General features: G+C 43.0%; 3 protein-coding genes across 4 annotated transcripts; 2 read left to right on the top strand and 1 right to left on the bottom strand.

Moving 5' to 3' along the window:
* The first annotated feature begins 709 nt into the window (after positions 1-709).
* LOC6589083 (mitochondrial carrier protein Rim2) lies at positions 710-10,922 on the top strand. 2 transcript variants are annotated; one of them, XM_026988777.1, is made up of 7 exons: positions 710-1,169; positions 8,489-8,699; positions 8,910-8,980; positions 9,046-9,177; positions 9,248-9,521; positions 9,598-9,815; positions 10,276-10,922. In XM_026988777.1, exons 1-7 carry the CDS (start codon positions 1,123-1,125, stop codon positions 10,400-10,402), a joined length of 1,080 nt encoding a protein of 359 aa, XP_026844578.1. In that variant the 5' UTR covers positions 710-1,122; the 3' UTR covers positions 10,403-10,922. The 2 variants fall into 2 exon arrangements, with proteins under 2 accessions (XP_026844578.1, XP_026844577.1); XM_026988776.1 differs by having other exon boundaries at positions 711-1,169; positions 8,489-8,720.
* Positions 10,923-12,214: 1,292 nt separating this feature from the next.
* LOC6589152 (WD repeat-containing and planar cell polarity effector protein fritz) lies at positions 12,215-16,072 on the top strand. The gene is made up of 6 exons (XM_002014723.2): positions 12,215-12,809; positions 13,240-13,540; positions 13,600-14,550; positions 14,610-15,477; positions 15,541-15,700; positions 15,760-16,072. Exons 1-6 carry the CDS (start codon positions 12,404-12,406, stop codon positions 15,873-15,875), a joined length of 2,802 nt encoding a protein of 933 aa, XP_002014759.1. The 5' UTR covers positions 12,215-12,403; the 3' UTR covers positions 15,876-16,072.
* Positions 15,977-16,790, bottom strand: LOC6589153 (39S ribosomal protein L48, mitochondrial). Its single transcript, XM_002014724.2, has 3 exons — positions 16,728-16,790; positions 16,568-16,666; positions 15,977-16,509 (listed from the first exon to the last, which is right to left on the bottom strand). Exons 1-3 carry the CDS (start codon positions 16,737-16,739, stop codon positions 16,078-16,080), a joined length of 543 nt encoding a protein of 180 aa, XP_002014760.1. The 5' UTR covers positions 16,740-16,790; the 3' UTR covers positions 15,977-16,077.
* Between the last annotated feature and the right edge of the window lie 55 nt (positions 16,791-16,845).

The following is a 16,845-nucleotide window of genomic DNA, read 5'->3' as shown; positions in this document are numbered from 1 at the left end:
TGACTGCCCGGAAATAATGAAAATTGAATCATTTTAGGGCAGTTCAGGTGAAAAATTTCGTGGCTTTTTTTAAGTTCAGAGAAAAGATGGCATAAAGCATTTACAATCGTTAATATTTTCCGCCATTTACCGCAAGTAGTTAAACTATTTAAATAGAGGGGGCTTTAGTGGGCTAAGATCGGTCTGTTACCATACCAGACGCTATATTGTTGTTGAGGCAAAGAAAATTAAAGTCAAGTATTCAAAATAAGCCAATCAAGTAGAAAATTGATTCATTATTCAGATAAAATTATGTGGTCATGGCTAAATGTTCTATCTAGCTAATAATATACGACGGAATCTTATAATCGAGGAACGATTAACCCATTGCAAGCCAGGGGGGTATTTTAATATTCCACCGACAATGGTAATACAAATTTAATAATTTTAGCGCAGTTCAGGGTAAAAAAATCGTGGCTTTCTTGTAAGTTCAGAGGAGGGATGGCATGGACCTGCGAAGACTTTAAAATCGTTAATAGTTTCCGCCATTTAGCTCAAATAGTTGAACTATTTAAATAGATGGGGCTTAAGTGGGCTAAGTTCGGGTTTTCATCATACGAGACGCTATAAATCCGATAACGATAAATCTACAACGATAGATCCGGACGTGTTTTTTTCGAGCTGCGGATTTATTTCTACCTGATTTATTTAAACATTAAGAAACATTTAAACAATTAAACGAGTGCTCGATGGACTTGGCGCCGTGCGCATAATTGTCATAGTTAACTATAATCGTTATCAGTGAATACCGTTGCAGTTGCATAACTTGTCAGTGCCAAAAAAAAGCTGAATTGCAGAAGAATTTGCACCGCTGAAAGTTCTCTTGGACCTGGTGAAATAATTAAGAAAAGTTTAAACCAATACCAATACAAATCCATTGGGATAAGCCCCGGTCGGGCCCCCCGGCCCACGCCAGCTTTTGGGCCCGCCGTCCACCTACGCGCTACGTCGCGTCGTCGTGCCTTCAAAAGTAGTTTTTTGTGCTGCCTGTTTTTGTAAATCTCAAGTGCGCGTTAATTAGTGGCTATTTAATCAATCACTGATTGAATATTAAGTGACGGAAGAGCGTGAGAGAGCGAGAGCATGGCTCAAAACAAGGCAGATACTTTCATTCATTTGATTGCCGGCGGGTAAGTGGAATCTATTTTCTTTATTTTTCGTATGTTTGTTGGGGCAACTATTGCGTCTTATCGCAGGTCAGGCTCCAACAGACGTACAACAAACCGGTTTTGCTTGGATTTCGTTTCGTACATAGTAATACGTTGAATCTCTAAAACGGCGCAGTTGCGATTAGATTTAGTTAGCCGCAAATCAGAAGCAGCCCGTTCAAGTAAATTTGACCTGGCCTCCGGCGACAGGCCGGGGGGGTTGTCAATAGTTGGCAATGGCGCCAAAAAAGAAAGGCCGAAATAAAATCGAACTGCAGCGCACCGAATCTTATGATACGCTTGCAGTTTCCATTTATATACTAAACTCGATCGATATTGATGATCAAGAATATGCATACACGCTTTATATAGTTGGAGGATCTTCCGTTTGTGCGTTGAAAACATCTGGTAAAAATAATATCATTCTTTGTAAGGGTACCGAAGAACAAACAGAAAAATAATTTAAGAGAGCCATGCTCCGTTCACGTGTTTTGGGGGACAGCTGCTCTGCTCTCTGCTCTGCAGTCCTCAGCGATTGGCGAACAACAATTTTGGATTCGAGATAAACGTCACCGCAAGAGGGGACATGAGTACTAAAAGTACTATAGAACAAGAGCGGTAAAGCAGAGTAACGACTGACGAATACCCATCATAATCGCAAGGGACTATATATAGTTTCTCGTGGTTATGGCTGTAATAATTATCCGATCAGGACTTCCACTAATTAAACGTTAACCCAATTAGCGCTCTTTTACTACTAAATTAAGAGGAGCGTGGCTTGATGCTAATCAAGAATAGATATGAAATTTGGTTAAGAACACAAATATACCCAGGATATGTATGTAAATATGTGCAACAAAAATACATACTGTACATACATTGGTCATTTATCAGCTCATGTTATGCAGGAGCTCTCCTTCCTATCCCTTGTCCCCTCTCTCTCTTTATCCTACTTTCTCTACTCGGTTCATTGCTATTGCTTGAATCACGTTACAGGCAATGTCCAATTCGAGTTCCATAACTCAGGCGGCGGGCATTAACAAGCTCAATTGCATTGTTGTTCTTGTTGCTGTTTTTGTTTCTGTTATTATTATGATTGTCGCTTTTATCGTTTCTATTTTTAGACCCGGGACCGTGCATCTGACTTTGTTTTTATTTTTACCTGCACCCTACACACACACACGCACACACACACGGGCCGCACGCTGCGAGGCATATCAGTCTCTTGAACCCGTTCGAGTGCCTGGGGGAGGGATCCGTGTCTCTCCGAAGCAGTTCGTGTTGTTGCTTCCATTGTGCTTTGTGTAGGTGATCGGAAAGTTCAGATGGCGGCTTTATTTGTGACTCTGTTCTGTTCTGGTTCCGTATTTGTTGGAAGGAGAAAGAATGAAAGAAGCAAAGAAAGAGAATGACGGAAAGAGGAGTCGAGCCTCTGGTCATTCGGGAAATGTATGTAAATGTATCAGAAACAGGAACGAAAGGTTGGTGGGTGTTTGATCGAACATACGTGATAAATATGGAATGGAACTTTTGGTATGGCCTTGACGACGGCCCTATGTGCATGTTTTGTTATCCCCAACAGTAACACCAGCGTGTCGCCCCCCAAAAAGGCCACAAAACATCAACATGACAGACAGGGGGCTCCAGAACTAAGTAATTTTGCCGGCCGGCCTGCGCTGGACTAAGCTTTTTTATCAGCAGTTAAACAACAACTCAAGAAAATCGTTTCAATGTTCACATTTTACTGTCGTAAGACTTCTTTCTTATATACTATACTAGTGTACAGGTACATATGTAAGTATTATATGCATATGTTTGCGTATGTGTAGTGCACTTAAAGCGCAGAAAAAACTGTTGAAAAGCATTCACGTTGCAGCCAGGCCAGAGCTTTCTTAATGCCCAAGTATTTGTAACCCTGTTGCTAGAACTACCACAAAACGGGGGGTGGGCTGTATGTGTGTGTGTGTCTCGTGTTTGTACACGTTGTGAAAACTAAGGCAAAAACAACCTTGCCTTGCTCCGGCGGCCCCACATTGTTATATCGCTATAAATAAAACCAAAAGCAAACGTGCAATTAACCGACATGCATCCGACCATCCATCTACATAGTCGAGCACACCCCAAAGCTGCTTTAAACTCAATGTAAACATTTTGAAAACTGTACATGAAGGAAATTACAGAACTCTTTCCAACTGAATGGTAAAGAAAACTATAAATTCTCAACGATATAGCGATTAAATACTTTTTTCATTTTGTATTTTATTGTGTTCTATTTTATTGATTTCTAATATATATGTTTGTACCAAAACTGAATTAAACCTCTATTGTCAATGGAAACGTTTAAGGTTCTTAAATTTCGATTAAATGATGTTTGAACTGCAGTATTTAGACTGTACTTTGTATAGAAAAGTCTGTCCTCATAATATGCAAATAATGATGGCATTAATTATCTGACAACAATCGGCAATTAAAGAAAATTGTTAAATTGGTCTAGACTCTAGACAATTCAGATCTAAATACATATGTATGTACGAGGTTTTGGTATGTTTTCGAAATTTTGGCAAAAACACACTGCACATTTCTATATTCTCTATTCTACCCCCAATTATCGCGTATACATTGTTATATTTTTATATACTCATAGAAACCCCCATTCTAAATTGAGCTTGGCAAGCGATTTGGATTTTTGTTTTGGTTTTTCTAGACGGTCGCCCCGGGCAAATAAACTTTTTCTGGCACACTGACTCGTCGGCGGCTGGTTGAAGGCGGCTGAAGGCGTTTAAATCGAATGCAACAAACAACATTGCTGCCAATCTCAGGTGGCGCCGTGGAGGGGTAGTACGAGATAATACAGAACAAACAATGTCACTTTTGCTCTGCCCGAAAGTTGTGAATACTCGTAATCGCATTTCATTTCTCTGATTATTTTTAGACGCGGTTTTTTGTTAAAAAAAATTAATAAATGTTTTTAGCACAGAGAAGGAAACATTGAAAGAGACCTTTCCTGTTTTGCTGAACTCAATAAATACACAAGATCGGATTACTATATTATATAGCTACGTTTAGGTCTTGCAACCCGTAGATAGCTTCTTAGTTTTTCGCATCCATCAGAGTTCCATCAGTTCTTTTTCGACACATTTTTCTATGGACTTTTTCGATTTTTCCATCAGCTGTGATTTGTTTTCGTTTTTGGTTTCCCTCCTGTTCTCTTCTTTGGCTCTAAGCGACATGTCTTCCCGCACGTACGCATTTTTGTATTTATTTTTTGGAAACCCGTAACAAATGTATCTGTCCCGCTTGCTCGTTTTCGGGGATGGGTATACTGGCATCTAAGGTCGCTTTCTGGCGCCATAAGGTGCTTCCAGCTAGAAGTGTGAATATGTAGGTACATAAATGAATGAATAAAAAAATGAGGTAAATGGAAAGTTACTCTTATTTGCTCGCATTTATCTATCGTTTATGTCCTCTCTCATTATCATTTATTTATCTTCTTTGACTCCTTATCATCTTCTATTCGTTTTATTTGAATTTTTGGCATTGCTTTGGTTTTAATAATTTATTCAGTTTGCTGGTAAAATGTTTGCAAACATTTCCTATAGGCAAAAATTGTGTCAAGGGCGTCCTGTTTTATTCTGCTCTTGATCTAGACACATATTTTCCTAATATAAATATAAACATTTTTATTGGCTGTATATATTGTACCGTTGTATGTGAACATATATGTACATAGATATATTGTCAGGGAAAGATTTTTATTTACAAATGATGTTTATGTATATATTTTTCTATAGAAGGTCGCGTGCCAAGTTTATATAGAATTTATTTAATAAAAACCAAAATTAAAATGTAATCTTAGCGATCTTTTTTTTATATAAATACTAAATGCATTTCATCTAAGGAATGTCCATTTTTCACTAGAAAATTTGAATACATACATATGTTTTGGAACTCATTGTTTTTTGTAATCCAACAACACGTGAAAGTCAGCTGTTTTGCATCGGTTCATTATGTACAGTTAGGCAAGCAGTTTAACAGAAAAGCAGTGGCGGCCTTTGAATTTTGAAACTTATTTGTTTTTCCAACATTCCCGTTTCTTGGGAATGCCCGACAGCTTTAACCCATTCCATTTACAAATGCAAATGGCAACATTCCGTTTAACCTTGATTCTTTTGACCCATAAAAGAAAGAAACAAAAACATTCAAAATTTTCCATAAATTTCGTAATCTAAAACAACAAAAACAAAAACGCCAAAAGAAAAGGAAAAAACGTTAGCAAAAAGAAGAACAAAATTTAGAATCGCACTGATAAGTCGAAACTTCAGTCTGCGAAACGCAAAATAAAATTAAAAGAAAAAAAACTCGAAATATTTCTTGATAAGATGTAGCCCCCGCCAAGACGTCTTTATCAGTGCCCAGTGCCGAGCGTTGGTTGGGGAGGGGAGGAACAGGTGGGGGACTCTTAGGCAGCTGCTGGACAAAAGCCTCCCCAACAGAGAGGGCTGACGCATCGGTAAAGGGAATTATCAGGTTCGGTTTCCCACACTTTTTACACTTGTACGTCTCGTCCATAGACCATGTCTGCTAGACCCCAAAGTTTCCACCTCTTATCTGCCACCAGAGAGCGCGTGTTTGTGGGGCGAACAACATCGGCGAACCCGACCAATGTCAAAAAACAGATAAATAGCGCATTAACATTAACCGGACCGGCTGCATTTTGCACATTTCACACATGTTCCGTCAGCGGCGGCCGGGGGGGAGGCCATCGATCGGGAGTCCCGATGTGGCTATAGATATGGCTCTACGTACACGTTCGTGTGTACTTTAAAATAAAGCTATTTGTTGCAAAAATATACAGAATTTCACATGGTTCACACATTATTTTTTAATTGATATCTTCATGATGGCATGGATAATTATATTTTGTTTCCATTAGCAAGGGAAAACGATTTTTCAATGAGGGATTAGATCAGCGGTGAGCAGAATTTTTGCATTTGAACAACAACAAACGCATAACTCGAGCCGAGCATTAATGTCATGCACACGTCATGTATGTTGTTTCTGTAGATTCTGTTTTGCAGCATTCGCTTAGGTCGGAAGTGGTCATCGCTGGCTTACATACAGGTTTTCAAGGGATTAATCAATGTCTCATTTTATTCGTTGTCAAGACGAATGCGGATAAGAATCTGCTCTCCAGCGCAGCTGTTTGTATATTTTATGTTGATTCAGATGAAATCCCCAGATAGGGAGGCTAACAAATTCCCCCTTAAATTGAAACGATTTCATTCCCCAAGTCCGTTAACCTGTTGATCCGTGACTCCCAGTTCCCCGTAACACCCGCAACCGTAACCGAAACGTCTCTCGCTCTCGTGTTTGCCCATCGTCTATCCTTGTGTCTGGCACGTTGCAGGGCAAACACGGCTTGCCTTAAATACTTTCTCGTGAAGTGGCAGCCAGATGCTAATTGTAATTCAATAGTCGGAACACTTGACCATTAATCCATTGATTAAATGTGATTATATTTGTGAAATTGTTTAATCAGGCCTGTGCTTGCCGAGTGGGTGCGAAAAGGCTGCCTATAAATGTGTCAAACATTGCCAAAAAAAGTTGGAAAAGGAAAAAGGAAGATTGCTGGAGCATATGGCGTGTTCTCTCTCTCTCTTTGGATTGGTTTCGGTTCTTACCGGTTTCGCAGTAATTATGTCACAGATTCCGCCTGGGACTGAGCATCCATATAAATATAGTATGGGGACAGACGAGGGGCCCTAGGGCCATCGCTGATAGGAGCTGATAGTCCGGATAGTCCCGCTTTGTCCGACCGAATTGCAATTCATTCGCGGGGCTGGCAAAGGTTATCTGCCCCAGAGGCGGGGGTCAATCCGTAACCAGTACGGACCGGTTCTCGACTACCCACTGGCTCCACTGCAATCCCAGCCCCAGCCCACATTCGAAGATGCCAACGTTGGTTAATTTCTGTACTTTCCAGGGATTAAAGGAGACATTCGTGCCTGTTGCAGGAAACTTTCTGCTTCATCGATCAAACTTGTTGTCGTGTTTCTCTTCTGTCCCGTTTTCCATCCCCTTCTTTTATATTTCTTTGTTGCATAACTATTTTCCGTCTCGTGTGGCGGTCATTGCCGTGGATTATTATAATTATAATCGAATTTCATGATTCTCTCGCTGTTCTGTTGCCAACCGCCAATTTACAAGTTCTGCGATCACGAGTTATGCTCCGGCGAATAAATACAAACACATTCCCTAGATAGCAAAGTGATTATGGCACTTTTATCTCCAAATTTTCCAATTTGTTGATAATGATAGAGGTAATCAGTGTGTTGGTTTGGTTTGTTTTATTTCTCCTTTTGGGAAAGGTCGTGTATAATTAATTTTGGAGGGTTGTATTTTGTTTGGCAAGGTTAACTTTAAGGTGAATGCGGGAGTTTCCCCTTAACTGCGAATCTCGAGTCGATCAAGCACACGTCTTGCATGTTGTTGGATGGAATCATCGATGGATCTCTTACGATAGCGCTGTTGCACCCTCATGGCTATGCATCAGATTTGATATCTCTTTAATATAATTTGAATGGATATTTAAGTAAAAAGTTTATCTCAATTATACACATTCTTCCAGGCGAAATTACCCTAAGCAATCTTTCCATTCAAATATTTGTGTGGGTGTGAGATTTCCTTGTGTTCTGTGAGAACCGACATCTGCATTCTGATTCGGAATGCCAGCGATTTCACAAGCCAGTAAACAATTACATGACATGACCTTGATTTGCATGTGAAATGAGAAATGAAATAGAAAATTTTCTATAATTCACTGGACTACTTAATGGATAACAGCCCCCCTCTCATTCAAAGCCCCTAGCCCCGCCATGTTACATGGAGCAGAATGCAATGAACCAATCAAAACGGCCCTCCACTTGAAATGAAAATGGAATTCGACTCGTAAATGGAAGGGGTGACAGGCGACTCATGCTTGTACAGATATTCGAGATATACTAGATATAGTGCCCCAACGAAAAACCAATTTAAGCGAAGGAATTGCGCAAATCGAAGAAATACGAGTTTTTGAGATGAGATATGAACGAGAGAAAGAGTGTATTTACTCATTTGTATATTTCAGCGTGGTCGATTGCCAAATGCTATTTATTTTTATGATATCCAAATATTTTTGGCACACACACCATGTCAAAGCACTTTATCTCTTTGTTGGGGGAGGCGACCGCAACTATTTTTAGATGGGGGAACATTTTCCAAACGGATTACTGATGTTTCTTTGGTTTCCTTGCTTCCAACAGATCCGCTGGCACCGTTGGAGCCGTGGTAACATGCCCCCTGGAGGTGGTCAAGACGCGTCTGCAAAGCTCGACGGCATTCATGACGCCATCCTCTAGGCTCGTGGAGCCAACGGGGAGTGGACCGGCCAATGGCGGTCCCTCTGAGCTGTTGAGGCCGGAACAACGACGTAAGCTAAGCACAACGATATTACGTAACAGATCACAGCCACAGGTGATTGGGGGTGTGCGTAGGGTAGTACCAACTTCTTTTTTACCTATTTCTCATACAACACATACACACACATGATCCACCACATTCCAGCCACATTGCCATATATCCCAACCGCAAACCTCTGCCACAACACAACATTTTCATCTCCATTGTCCTGGCATCCATGATTGAGCAGCTTTTAATTGCATTTTTTGCCTGTACTCCTTACAGATTATGGCCATTTCCCATTGCGGCATCTCATCGACAACCCCCAAATCCATGAGCATCATCCAGTGTCTGCGGTAAGTGTATAAGTCTGCGGTATATCATTATCTTATTTCATTCCTTATTTCCTTCCTCTTCCCAGACACATTGTCCAGAACGAGGGTCCACGTGCCCTGTTCAAAGGTCTTGGTCCGAATCTCGTAGGCGTTGCGCCCTCTCGTGCCATTTACTTTTGCACCTACTCACAGACCAAGAACTCGCTCAACAGTTTGGGGTAAGTGAAAGACTCTATTCATAAATTTACTGCTCGTATTCATTCTTGGATTTTTGCTATCTTTTATCAGTTTCGTTGAACGTGACTCCCCGCTGGTGCACATCATGAGTGCGGCCAGTGCTGGCTTTGTCTCATCCACGGCCACTAATCCCATTTGGTTTGTGAAGACCCGCATGCAACTGGACCACAACTCCAAGGTGCAAATGACAGTGCGGCAGTGCATCGAGCGTGTGTATGCTCAGGGCGGTATTGCGGCCTTCTACAAGGGCATCACGGCCAGCTACTTTGGCATCTGCGAGACCATGGTGCACTTTGTCATCTACGAGTTCATCAAATCCAAATTGGTATGAGAAAGTCGTGTGATTAGGTTTCGGCTTGTGGAATCCCCCCGATTATTCTTCCATTTTTTTTTGCTTTTAGTTGGAGCAACGCAATCAGAGGCAAACAGACACCAAGGGCTCGCGGGACTTTTTGGAGTTCATGATGGCCGGTGCCGTCTCGAAGACAATCGCCTCCTGCATTGCGTATCCGCACGAGGTGGCACGTACTCGGCTGCGCGAGGAGGGCAACAAGTACAATTCCTTCTGGCAGACACTGCATACGGTGTGGAAGGAGGAGGGCAGACCTGGACTGTATAGGTGCGTAGGAATCCCCACTGGTTGGGGGTTTCATTAGTTTAATCAGAGAACAACTCAGAATGAACTTAAAGATTGTAATAGGGAATCCCACAAGCTTGCTCCCGTTTCACTTTTATAGAATTATTGCCTTGAAGCGCATCCTCTATAAAAAGAAACACATTTATATGATAAAGCGGATGCTTTTTTAGATTGTTGGCATTTCCAACGCTATAATAAATTATCATAACACGCCACCCACGACTTCGTGGCTTCCCCAAATCTATTCCCCCTCCTCGGCGTGAAATCTATTTAAGAAATCATTCTTTTGCGTCGCATCTTGTTCTGTTTGTTTACCTTAATTTGATTATCACTCGGACCCGCACCGAGCGAGCGTGCTGACTCTGCTTTATAGTTATTATTATTTGCCAAGTATTCCAGGCCACTAATTGCTCCATCCTCTCAATATTTTGTGCACCCACAGAGGCTTGGCCACGCAGCTGGTCAGACAGATTCCAAACACGGCAATCATGATGGCCACCTATGAGGCGGTTGTCTATGTGCTGACGCGTCGCTTCAATAACAAATCGAACGAGTTTTACGATTTTTAGAGGAGAGAAAGCACCCCCCAAGCACTCACTCCCAGGAGCGATAGACGGATGGATAGTTAACAGTGAAGAAGGAGATGGAGAAGGAGAAAGAGGAGAGAAACCCAATCTGTGCATATGTAGACGCGACTGCTGCAACTTAATTGTAATTGTAATCCTTTTTCTAGACGATCGAAACCAACGAGCGCAAATTTTTTAGTTAACTAGCTTCTAAGGCAAATCCAAAACAGAAAAGAGAAAACAAAATGAAAATGAAAATGAAAACGAACTCGAGAGACTTGAAAGAGACGTTGACGTTGAACGTTGGCCAACGCAAAACACGCACCACGTACACTACACCACGATTTCCATAACACAATTTATTTGCTATTTGCTATATAATTGCTATAGAGTCAAGTACAATCTGCAGTATATGGAGGCCAAAAAAAGCAACGACTTAAGCTCGATTGGATTCGGCAAAAAAGTTATCAAAATTTAAAAAGGCTGCTATTTAGTTAAAGATACAATATATGTATGTATAGAACGTGGTTGATATTTTGATATAAATGTAAATAGATAGAGGGTAGGGTTGCGCTCAGAGTTTATTGTAAATAGATGAGGCGTTTCGTTGGCCCCCCGCCATTTAGTTTGTTTAGCTTGTAAGCACAAAGTGTTGGATAAGCAAGTCGCCATATATACATGTATATATATATATATGTGTATATTTATGTAGTAAAGATCCAACCGATACGATCTGCACTGCGCTGAATATACATACGAGTAAACATACGTAATTGTAACCATAACCGTTTTCTGTTAAGTTTCAAATGCGATATACACTTTAGTTACTATTACTATTATTATAAATTTATTATTATTATCGATACGTTGCTGTTTATTTAGTCCATTAATTAGCTAGATATAGTGTCCCTAAGCGTAATTCATTGATAACGAGCAAAGAACGAAGAAAACTACTGTGAATAAATTGATTGCAATCTGATTTGATGGTGAAATCAATAAATACAAAAATGTTTAAAAATAAGCCAAGCCAAGAGTTTATTGCGTCTAGTGCGGCATTTGTCGGTCGTTGTGGTCCCCACTTATACGTAGGCTCTTTATTAACATTGATAAGATAATGTCAATGGCGACAACTCTGCAGACCCTCGAGCATAGTTCAACCTGGAAATCGCAGACGACTGCTGGTTGGGTAATAAAAACTTTTCTGCGATAATGAATAGGATTTGCTCGAAAGACAATCTAAGCTAAATTAAATTTGTTATTAGATTTCTATTCTTGGCGCCAATCACCCCAATTGGATCGATAACGATTGTCGCTCCAGCAACAAGTGATCGTCAGCAGGGTGACCGTTTACTTTCGGTATATTTGGACATCGACAATGTGAGCGGTAAATTTAATCAAAATAAGCAAGCGATTTAAAAATGCAACATTTTAAATCTATTATATGTAGGTGAAAAGTAAAAATATAAAAGACAAAAACGGTGCAAAAATTTCAAATCGGAAAAATGAAATCTCTTCAAAATGACTAGGAAAATAACAGTGACGATGATGAATATTGTGATTAGTGAAATCGATGATCTGTTTTATAGTAATATTATTTTATATAGACAGCCTTATAAAGGATTTACCTCAAATAAAAACAAACATTTTTCATCAGTACATTTCGCGAATGAGACGGTATATTTTGACGGTATCAGTCGGTATATTCTATCGTTGATCGTCACTGATCGTCAGCCAAGTGCCAGCTCTAAATTCCAACAAATTTTCAGTGTTTACGTTTCGAGATAAAAAAAAAATTACAACATTTTTCAGTGCACTTCAAACGTTTTTTATTGATCGCAGCAACGTAAAGTAGTGGAAATCTCTCGCTGTAGGCCAGATCCGTAAAAAGTAGTGCAAACGTAGGAAACACAGTCGCAGTTGCGCCGAGGAGAAACAAATCCAACGTAGTGACACCCATTTCGCGGCCATGCAAATCGATGCGTTTAGGCTTAATATCGTCTAAGAATGCTGCTTAGTGAGACCCACTTCTGGACGACGCTGCGAGATGAAGTGCGCATCAAGAGCAACGACTTGGGCGCGTTTCGGTACATGCGGCAGAAGGAGCAGGATCCGGACTTGACGGCGTTGGCCAAGCGGGACTACACCGAGAGACGAAATGGTCTGGCCGTCCTAAAAAATAACAGTCGGAAGGCGGCTGGTCGCCTCAAGGATAATCTCAAGAAGCTGGAGGATCTACTACGTCAACACAAGGTTATCCATTCCGAGTGGCAGGATGCGGCACAGGTGCTGCTGCTCTTTGCCAATGGCATCATTGCGCACATTTGTGTCGACATCTACACGGGCGACATTCTGCGGATGGTCTTCGAGAAGTATCTAGTTGGCAAATTGGCCGCCGAGGTCATTACCGATGGTGAGTGTGTGACAGGGTATAATCTACTTCGTGGTGTCCCTGGTAGTCGTGGATAGAGTATTACTGCTTCAATATGGCAGTGGCACTTGTACCCGTTGCTGCTGTCGTTGCAGCTATGGAGAAATTTGCATTTGCAACAAGTGCGACTACGTTTGCACTTTCCCACACCAACACACAGTAAAAGTCCCAGCCTCAGCCTAAGCCACACGCATGCACCGCAGCCATCACAACCATCACATGCATGTTCATGCAATTATTGTAATTTTTAATTAATCTGCTTGCTTGTTTTGTTGGCCATAAATATGCGCCTCCCTCCACACCTTCACACTCCTCCACCCACCACACCACACACACAGCTCTTTCCATGTTTTGTTCGAGCCGCTCATTCAGCTTTGTCGTTTGTGCTTTTTTGTTTTGTCGCTGGCTTTAGCATTTTTTACACGTTCCCACATCGTCTTGGCCTACAATACGAACCAGCTGACGGTCGTGCATCTGCAGCGTCCCAATGCACGGTCGCAGGGGCCGGAGAAGATTGCCAACATGGATCCGCGCATATTTCATGTAATCATACCGGGCGCCACAGAGCGTAAGCTGTCACGCCATCTAACAGTGAATGGAAGCTTCGATCTGTTTGTGGTGTGGACGCAGTCCTCGCAGAACGAGGTGTATCCCTGGCGACCCACGGTCAGAGATCAGGATCGTGCCAACATTCATGTGTTCAAAATTAAGGGGTAGGTTATCCCTGTCTCCTGTAAGCATACTCGATTAATCACCCAATCCGATCTATCAGTTTGCAGCTGGAATCGATGGCCTACTGCTGGTCGGAAAACGATCCACTATGCGTGGACTTTCTGCGAAGCAGCGAGAGCCAGATCATCACGTTGGAACAGAAAGTATCGCGCAAGGGTGAAATCAGCGCCGAGATTTGTTCCTATGAGCTGGCCACAGGGAAGATGCAACGCACCGCGATTACCTCCATTCCTATGGGCGCTCAGATCTGCTCTTTCGCCTTCAGCCCCGACCAGGAGAAGCTCTTCTTGGGTAGCATTGATCAAAACATTTGCCTGCACGATCTCGTCCTGCAGACCACCAAGTACGTGAATCAAATCGAGATTGTGCCCCACCAGTGTGCCTGGCACTGTGACTCCGCCATGCTCTGCGTGGCCAATGAGCGATCTGTGCTGCAGTGCTTCGACCTGGCTTTGGCTACAATTGGCCATCAGTTGGTCAGCGAGAATGTGACGCCACTGAGCCTGCTGGACCTTTCGCACTACTTTGTGGCACAGCCTACGCTGCTGAACATTGCCTTTAGTCGGAAGCCAGATTTGGGGAGCTTTACGCACACCTATGCCCAGACAGATTGCTTGCTTCTGCTGATCTACGATCAGGGGCCGCTGGCCTGTATGCGCACCTTTGGTGGGGCTGGCATGCGAGGCGATATACACAACTCCGGACTCACCGCGGACGTCATAGCGGATAAGTACTTGCGACTGCAGCAGCCGGACCGAGCCGTGAATGTCCTGGCAGCTCTTAACTGGGAAACCTATGGAGCCATGTGCCTGATAACCCTTCACAAAATAGCCAACTATGTGTTTTTCGGCGGCGATCAACGGCGGCCGCGGATAGAGCTAATGGCCAGAGCTTTAAAAACCTTCGCACACACGCTGTCCGAGGAAACGAAGGACGAATTTAGTGATCAGGTGTACGATCTGAAGCGACGCTTTTGCTTCTTTCTGCTGCGGTAAGTTGCAGTTCAAGCAATGTTGTTTGTTGGCACTCATCAAAGCAATCTTTTCACAGCAAAAATCTGTTTGCCGAGGCCTTCGAAATCGCCCAGGATGTGGCGGACTATGATCTGTTTATGGATCTGTACAATCTAACCAAGTGCATTACCAGTCTGGGCGAATTCGCTCAGGTGTCGTTCAGTCAGGCCGCTGCCATAATCCATGAGGAAGACCGTGCCAATGGCAATCTCAGCTTGACCTGTGATCTGCGCTCTGAATCCGCTTGCTCCCAGTCGACCTGCTCTGAGCTGTTGCGCACGGGCCAGGGTCAGCAAAACCAGCAGCAGGCCCTAAAGAATTATGTGCCACCTCTGCCATCGTTTAAGTCGAAAGTGTTCAATGCAGAGATGATCAAGATCAACATACCTAAGCCCGAGCTAAGGCCCCCACTGCCCAAGCTAAGCATTGCAGCACATCCTCCAACTACATCTTTGGCGGGTCTATCCTTGAAGAGCGGTAGCCATCTGCAGACACCAGTGAAAAGCACCCATTCAAATGGCAATGTTTGGTCCCAGGATGTGCCAGATCAAACGGTAGGCCTACCCATGACCAGCAGCCCGCCGCCCCGTCCTCAGCCTCCTCCAGCCATCCCTGAACAGAGCTCACAACTGGGTCTATTCAATGCACCACCCCCAGCGGCGGCTTACCAGCCCAAGTTCTACCAACATCCACTTGTGTCTGGCAACATACCCGCCATGCTGCCCACGGTGTCCAGTGAAGAATATCAGAAGCGCTTGCTGCTCAAGAAACCAACAGCCTCTATACTGTCTAATCCGGCTGCCGCGCCTGTCAACGGCGAAGCGGTCACGCCCAGTGCCAAGTCTCAAACGGCTGAGAAGAACAAAGTCAAGTTCTCGGATACAATCCAAGTGGCAGTGGTCCCGGTAAGATCTGCGGCGTCTTAATGACGAGTACTATGTTTACCTTGATGTTTTCCACTTTACCAGGAGATTCCTCGCAAGGAAAAACCAATGCCGCCGAAGCGAAATGGATACTCCAGACCGGTAGCACGACATCTGACTAATCCGAAAAAGGAGCTGGCCGACAGCCTGCCACTGTGTCATCCCCATGATGATTATTTAAAGGATTTCAATCCGATCAACACAAGTAGGTAAATGCGTTGCCAAAGAAGATCTTATAACTAAAGAGAAATTGATTCGTTTTAGATGTGACCAAGCCTCCGGCGCGTCGCCGCGAGGATGATCCGAAGCAGAGCAGCAGTAAAAATGCCAACTCTTCCTCATCGTCCTCCATCAAGGTGGTCCACTTTGGTGTGGTCTAATTGAATAATTCATAGTGCAATTGCTAAGTTTATACCTTTTTGGCTTAGAGCTTCCGTCTTCCATTCATTTGTAACTACTGCCGTCCAACTTAGTGCAAAGCTTTAAATAGGAAAGTTTTTTATGCATAGGTTCTCTCTATACTCTATACACACACAGGTTATTCATTAAATCTTAGCATTAAATGTTTGCCAAATTGCGAAGTTACTTTTTCTTGGTGCTCGCACCACCCATGCGCTCCAGTTCTGCTTTGAGGTCGAGCAGATCCCTGTCGGGCACATAGCGACGTTCCTCGCAGTCATCTGTGTGCTCCTGCACTGTCAGGTTCACACCTTCTGGTAAGGCAGCCTGGGCTATCCGCAGGAACTGAGGATAGACGGGGGCATCGACATTGCTCAGCTGCAGGCTGCGTTCGTAGGTAGTCAACTTGTATTCGGCCTCAATGACTGTGGAATTGGGACGCAGCCGCTGAACTTGGGTTTGCTGTGGCGGCAGGGCATAGCAGTCCGACACATCGAGATCAAGATATTCGGCCACTCCGTGGAGGAAGCGTTGGTAACTCTCAAGCTGGGGATAATCATAGCCTTTGATTTGAACATTAAGGCTTTCGTACTGCGGGAATTTCGGCTTAAGTGACTGAAATCCACAAACAAATCGGTTACGTTTCGAAGAAAAGAGAAATGTTGCATCCAACCTCTAGGTAGTCCGGTTCATATACGCTGCCGCTGCTGCTTCTAACCGTCGTCGACGTTGGCTTAGCTAATTGCAGACCCACCCGCACACTTGGCAGTACCTAAAATATAAAAAGAGAGGCATTAACATATACCATTTAATACATTTAAACGTCTATTTACTCTTCTCAGCATTTTATAGCGATTTTTTGAGTCCGAGGTTATGTCACAACAGCTGTTTGAAATGTGGGTATATCGCTTATCGCACAAAAATACCGATACTATGTGAACAATTTCTGCT

Source organism: Drosophila persimilis, unplaced genomic scaffold (genome assembly GCF_003286085.1).
Source record: "Drosophila persimilis strain 14011-0111.01,24,50 unplaced genomic scaffold, DperRS2 tig00000191-arrow-pilon, whole genome shotgun sequence".
Taxonomy (NCBI): Eukaryota; Metazoa; Arthropoda; class Insecta; order Diptera; family Drosophilidae; genus Drosophila; species Drosophila persimilis.
This window is presented reverse-complemented; position numbering and strand designations above follow the sequence as displayed.

Excerpts from the sequence above, each read along its gene's own strand:
- LOC6589083 (XM_026988776.1), top strand. The coding sequence starts at position 1,123 with ATGGCTCAAAACAAGGCAGATACTTTCATTCATTTGATTGCCGGCGG. Across the intron at positions 9,178-9,247 it reads AACTCGCTCAACAGTTTGGG|TTTCGTTGAACGTGACTCCC; the intron begins GTAAGTGAAAGA and ends ATCTTTTATCAG. Across the intron at positions 9,816-10,275 it reads GGCAGACCTGGACTGTATAG|AGGCTTGGCCACGCAGCTGG; the intron begins GTGCGTAGGAAT and ends GTGCACCCACAG.
- LOC6589152 (XM_002014723.2), top strand. The coding sequence starts at position 12,404 with ATGCTGCTTAGTGAGACCCACTTCTGGACGACGCTGCGAGATGAAGTG. Across the intron at positions 12,810-13,239 it reads CGCCGAGGTCATTACCGATG|CATTTTTTACACGTTCCCAC; the intron begins GTGAGTGTGTGA and ends CGCTGGCTTTAG. Across the intron at positions 15,701-15,759 it reads TTTCAATCCGATCAACACAA|ATGTGACCAAGCCTCCGGCG; the intron begins GTAGGTAAATGC and ends GATTCGTTTTAG.
- LOC6589153 (XM_002014724.2), bottom strand. Across the intron at positions 16,510-16,567 it reads ATGAACCGGACTACCTAGAG|TCACTTAAGCCGAAATTCCC; the intron begins GTTGGATGCAAC and ends TGTGGATTTCAG.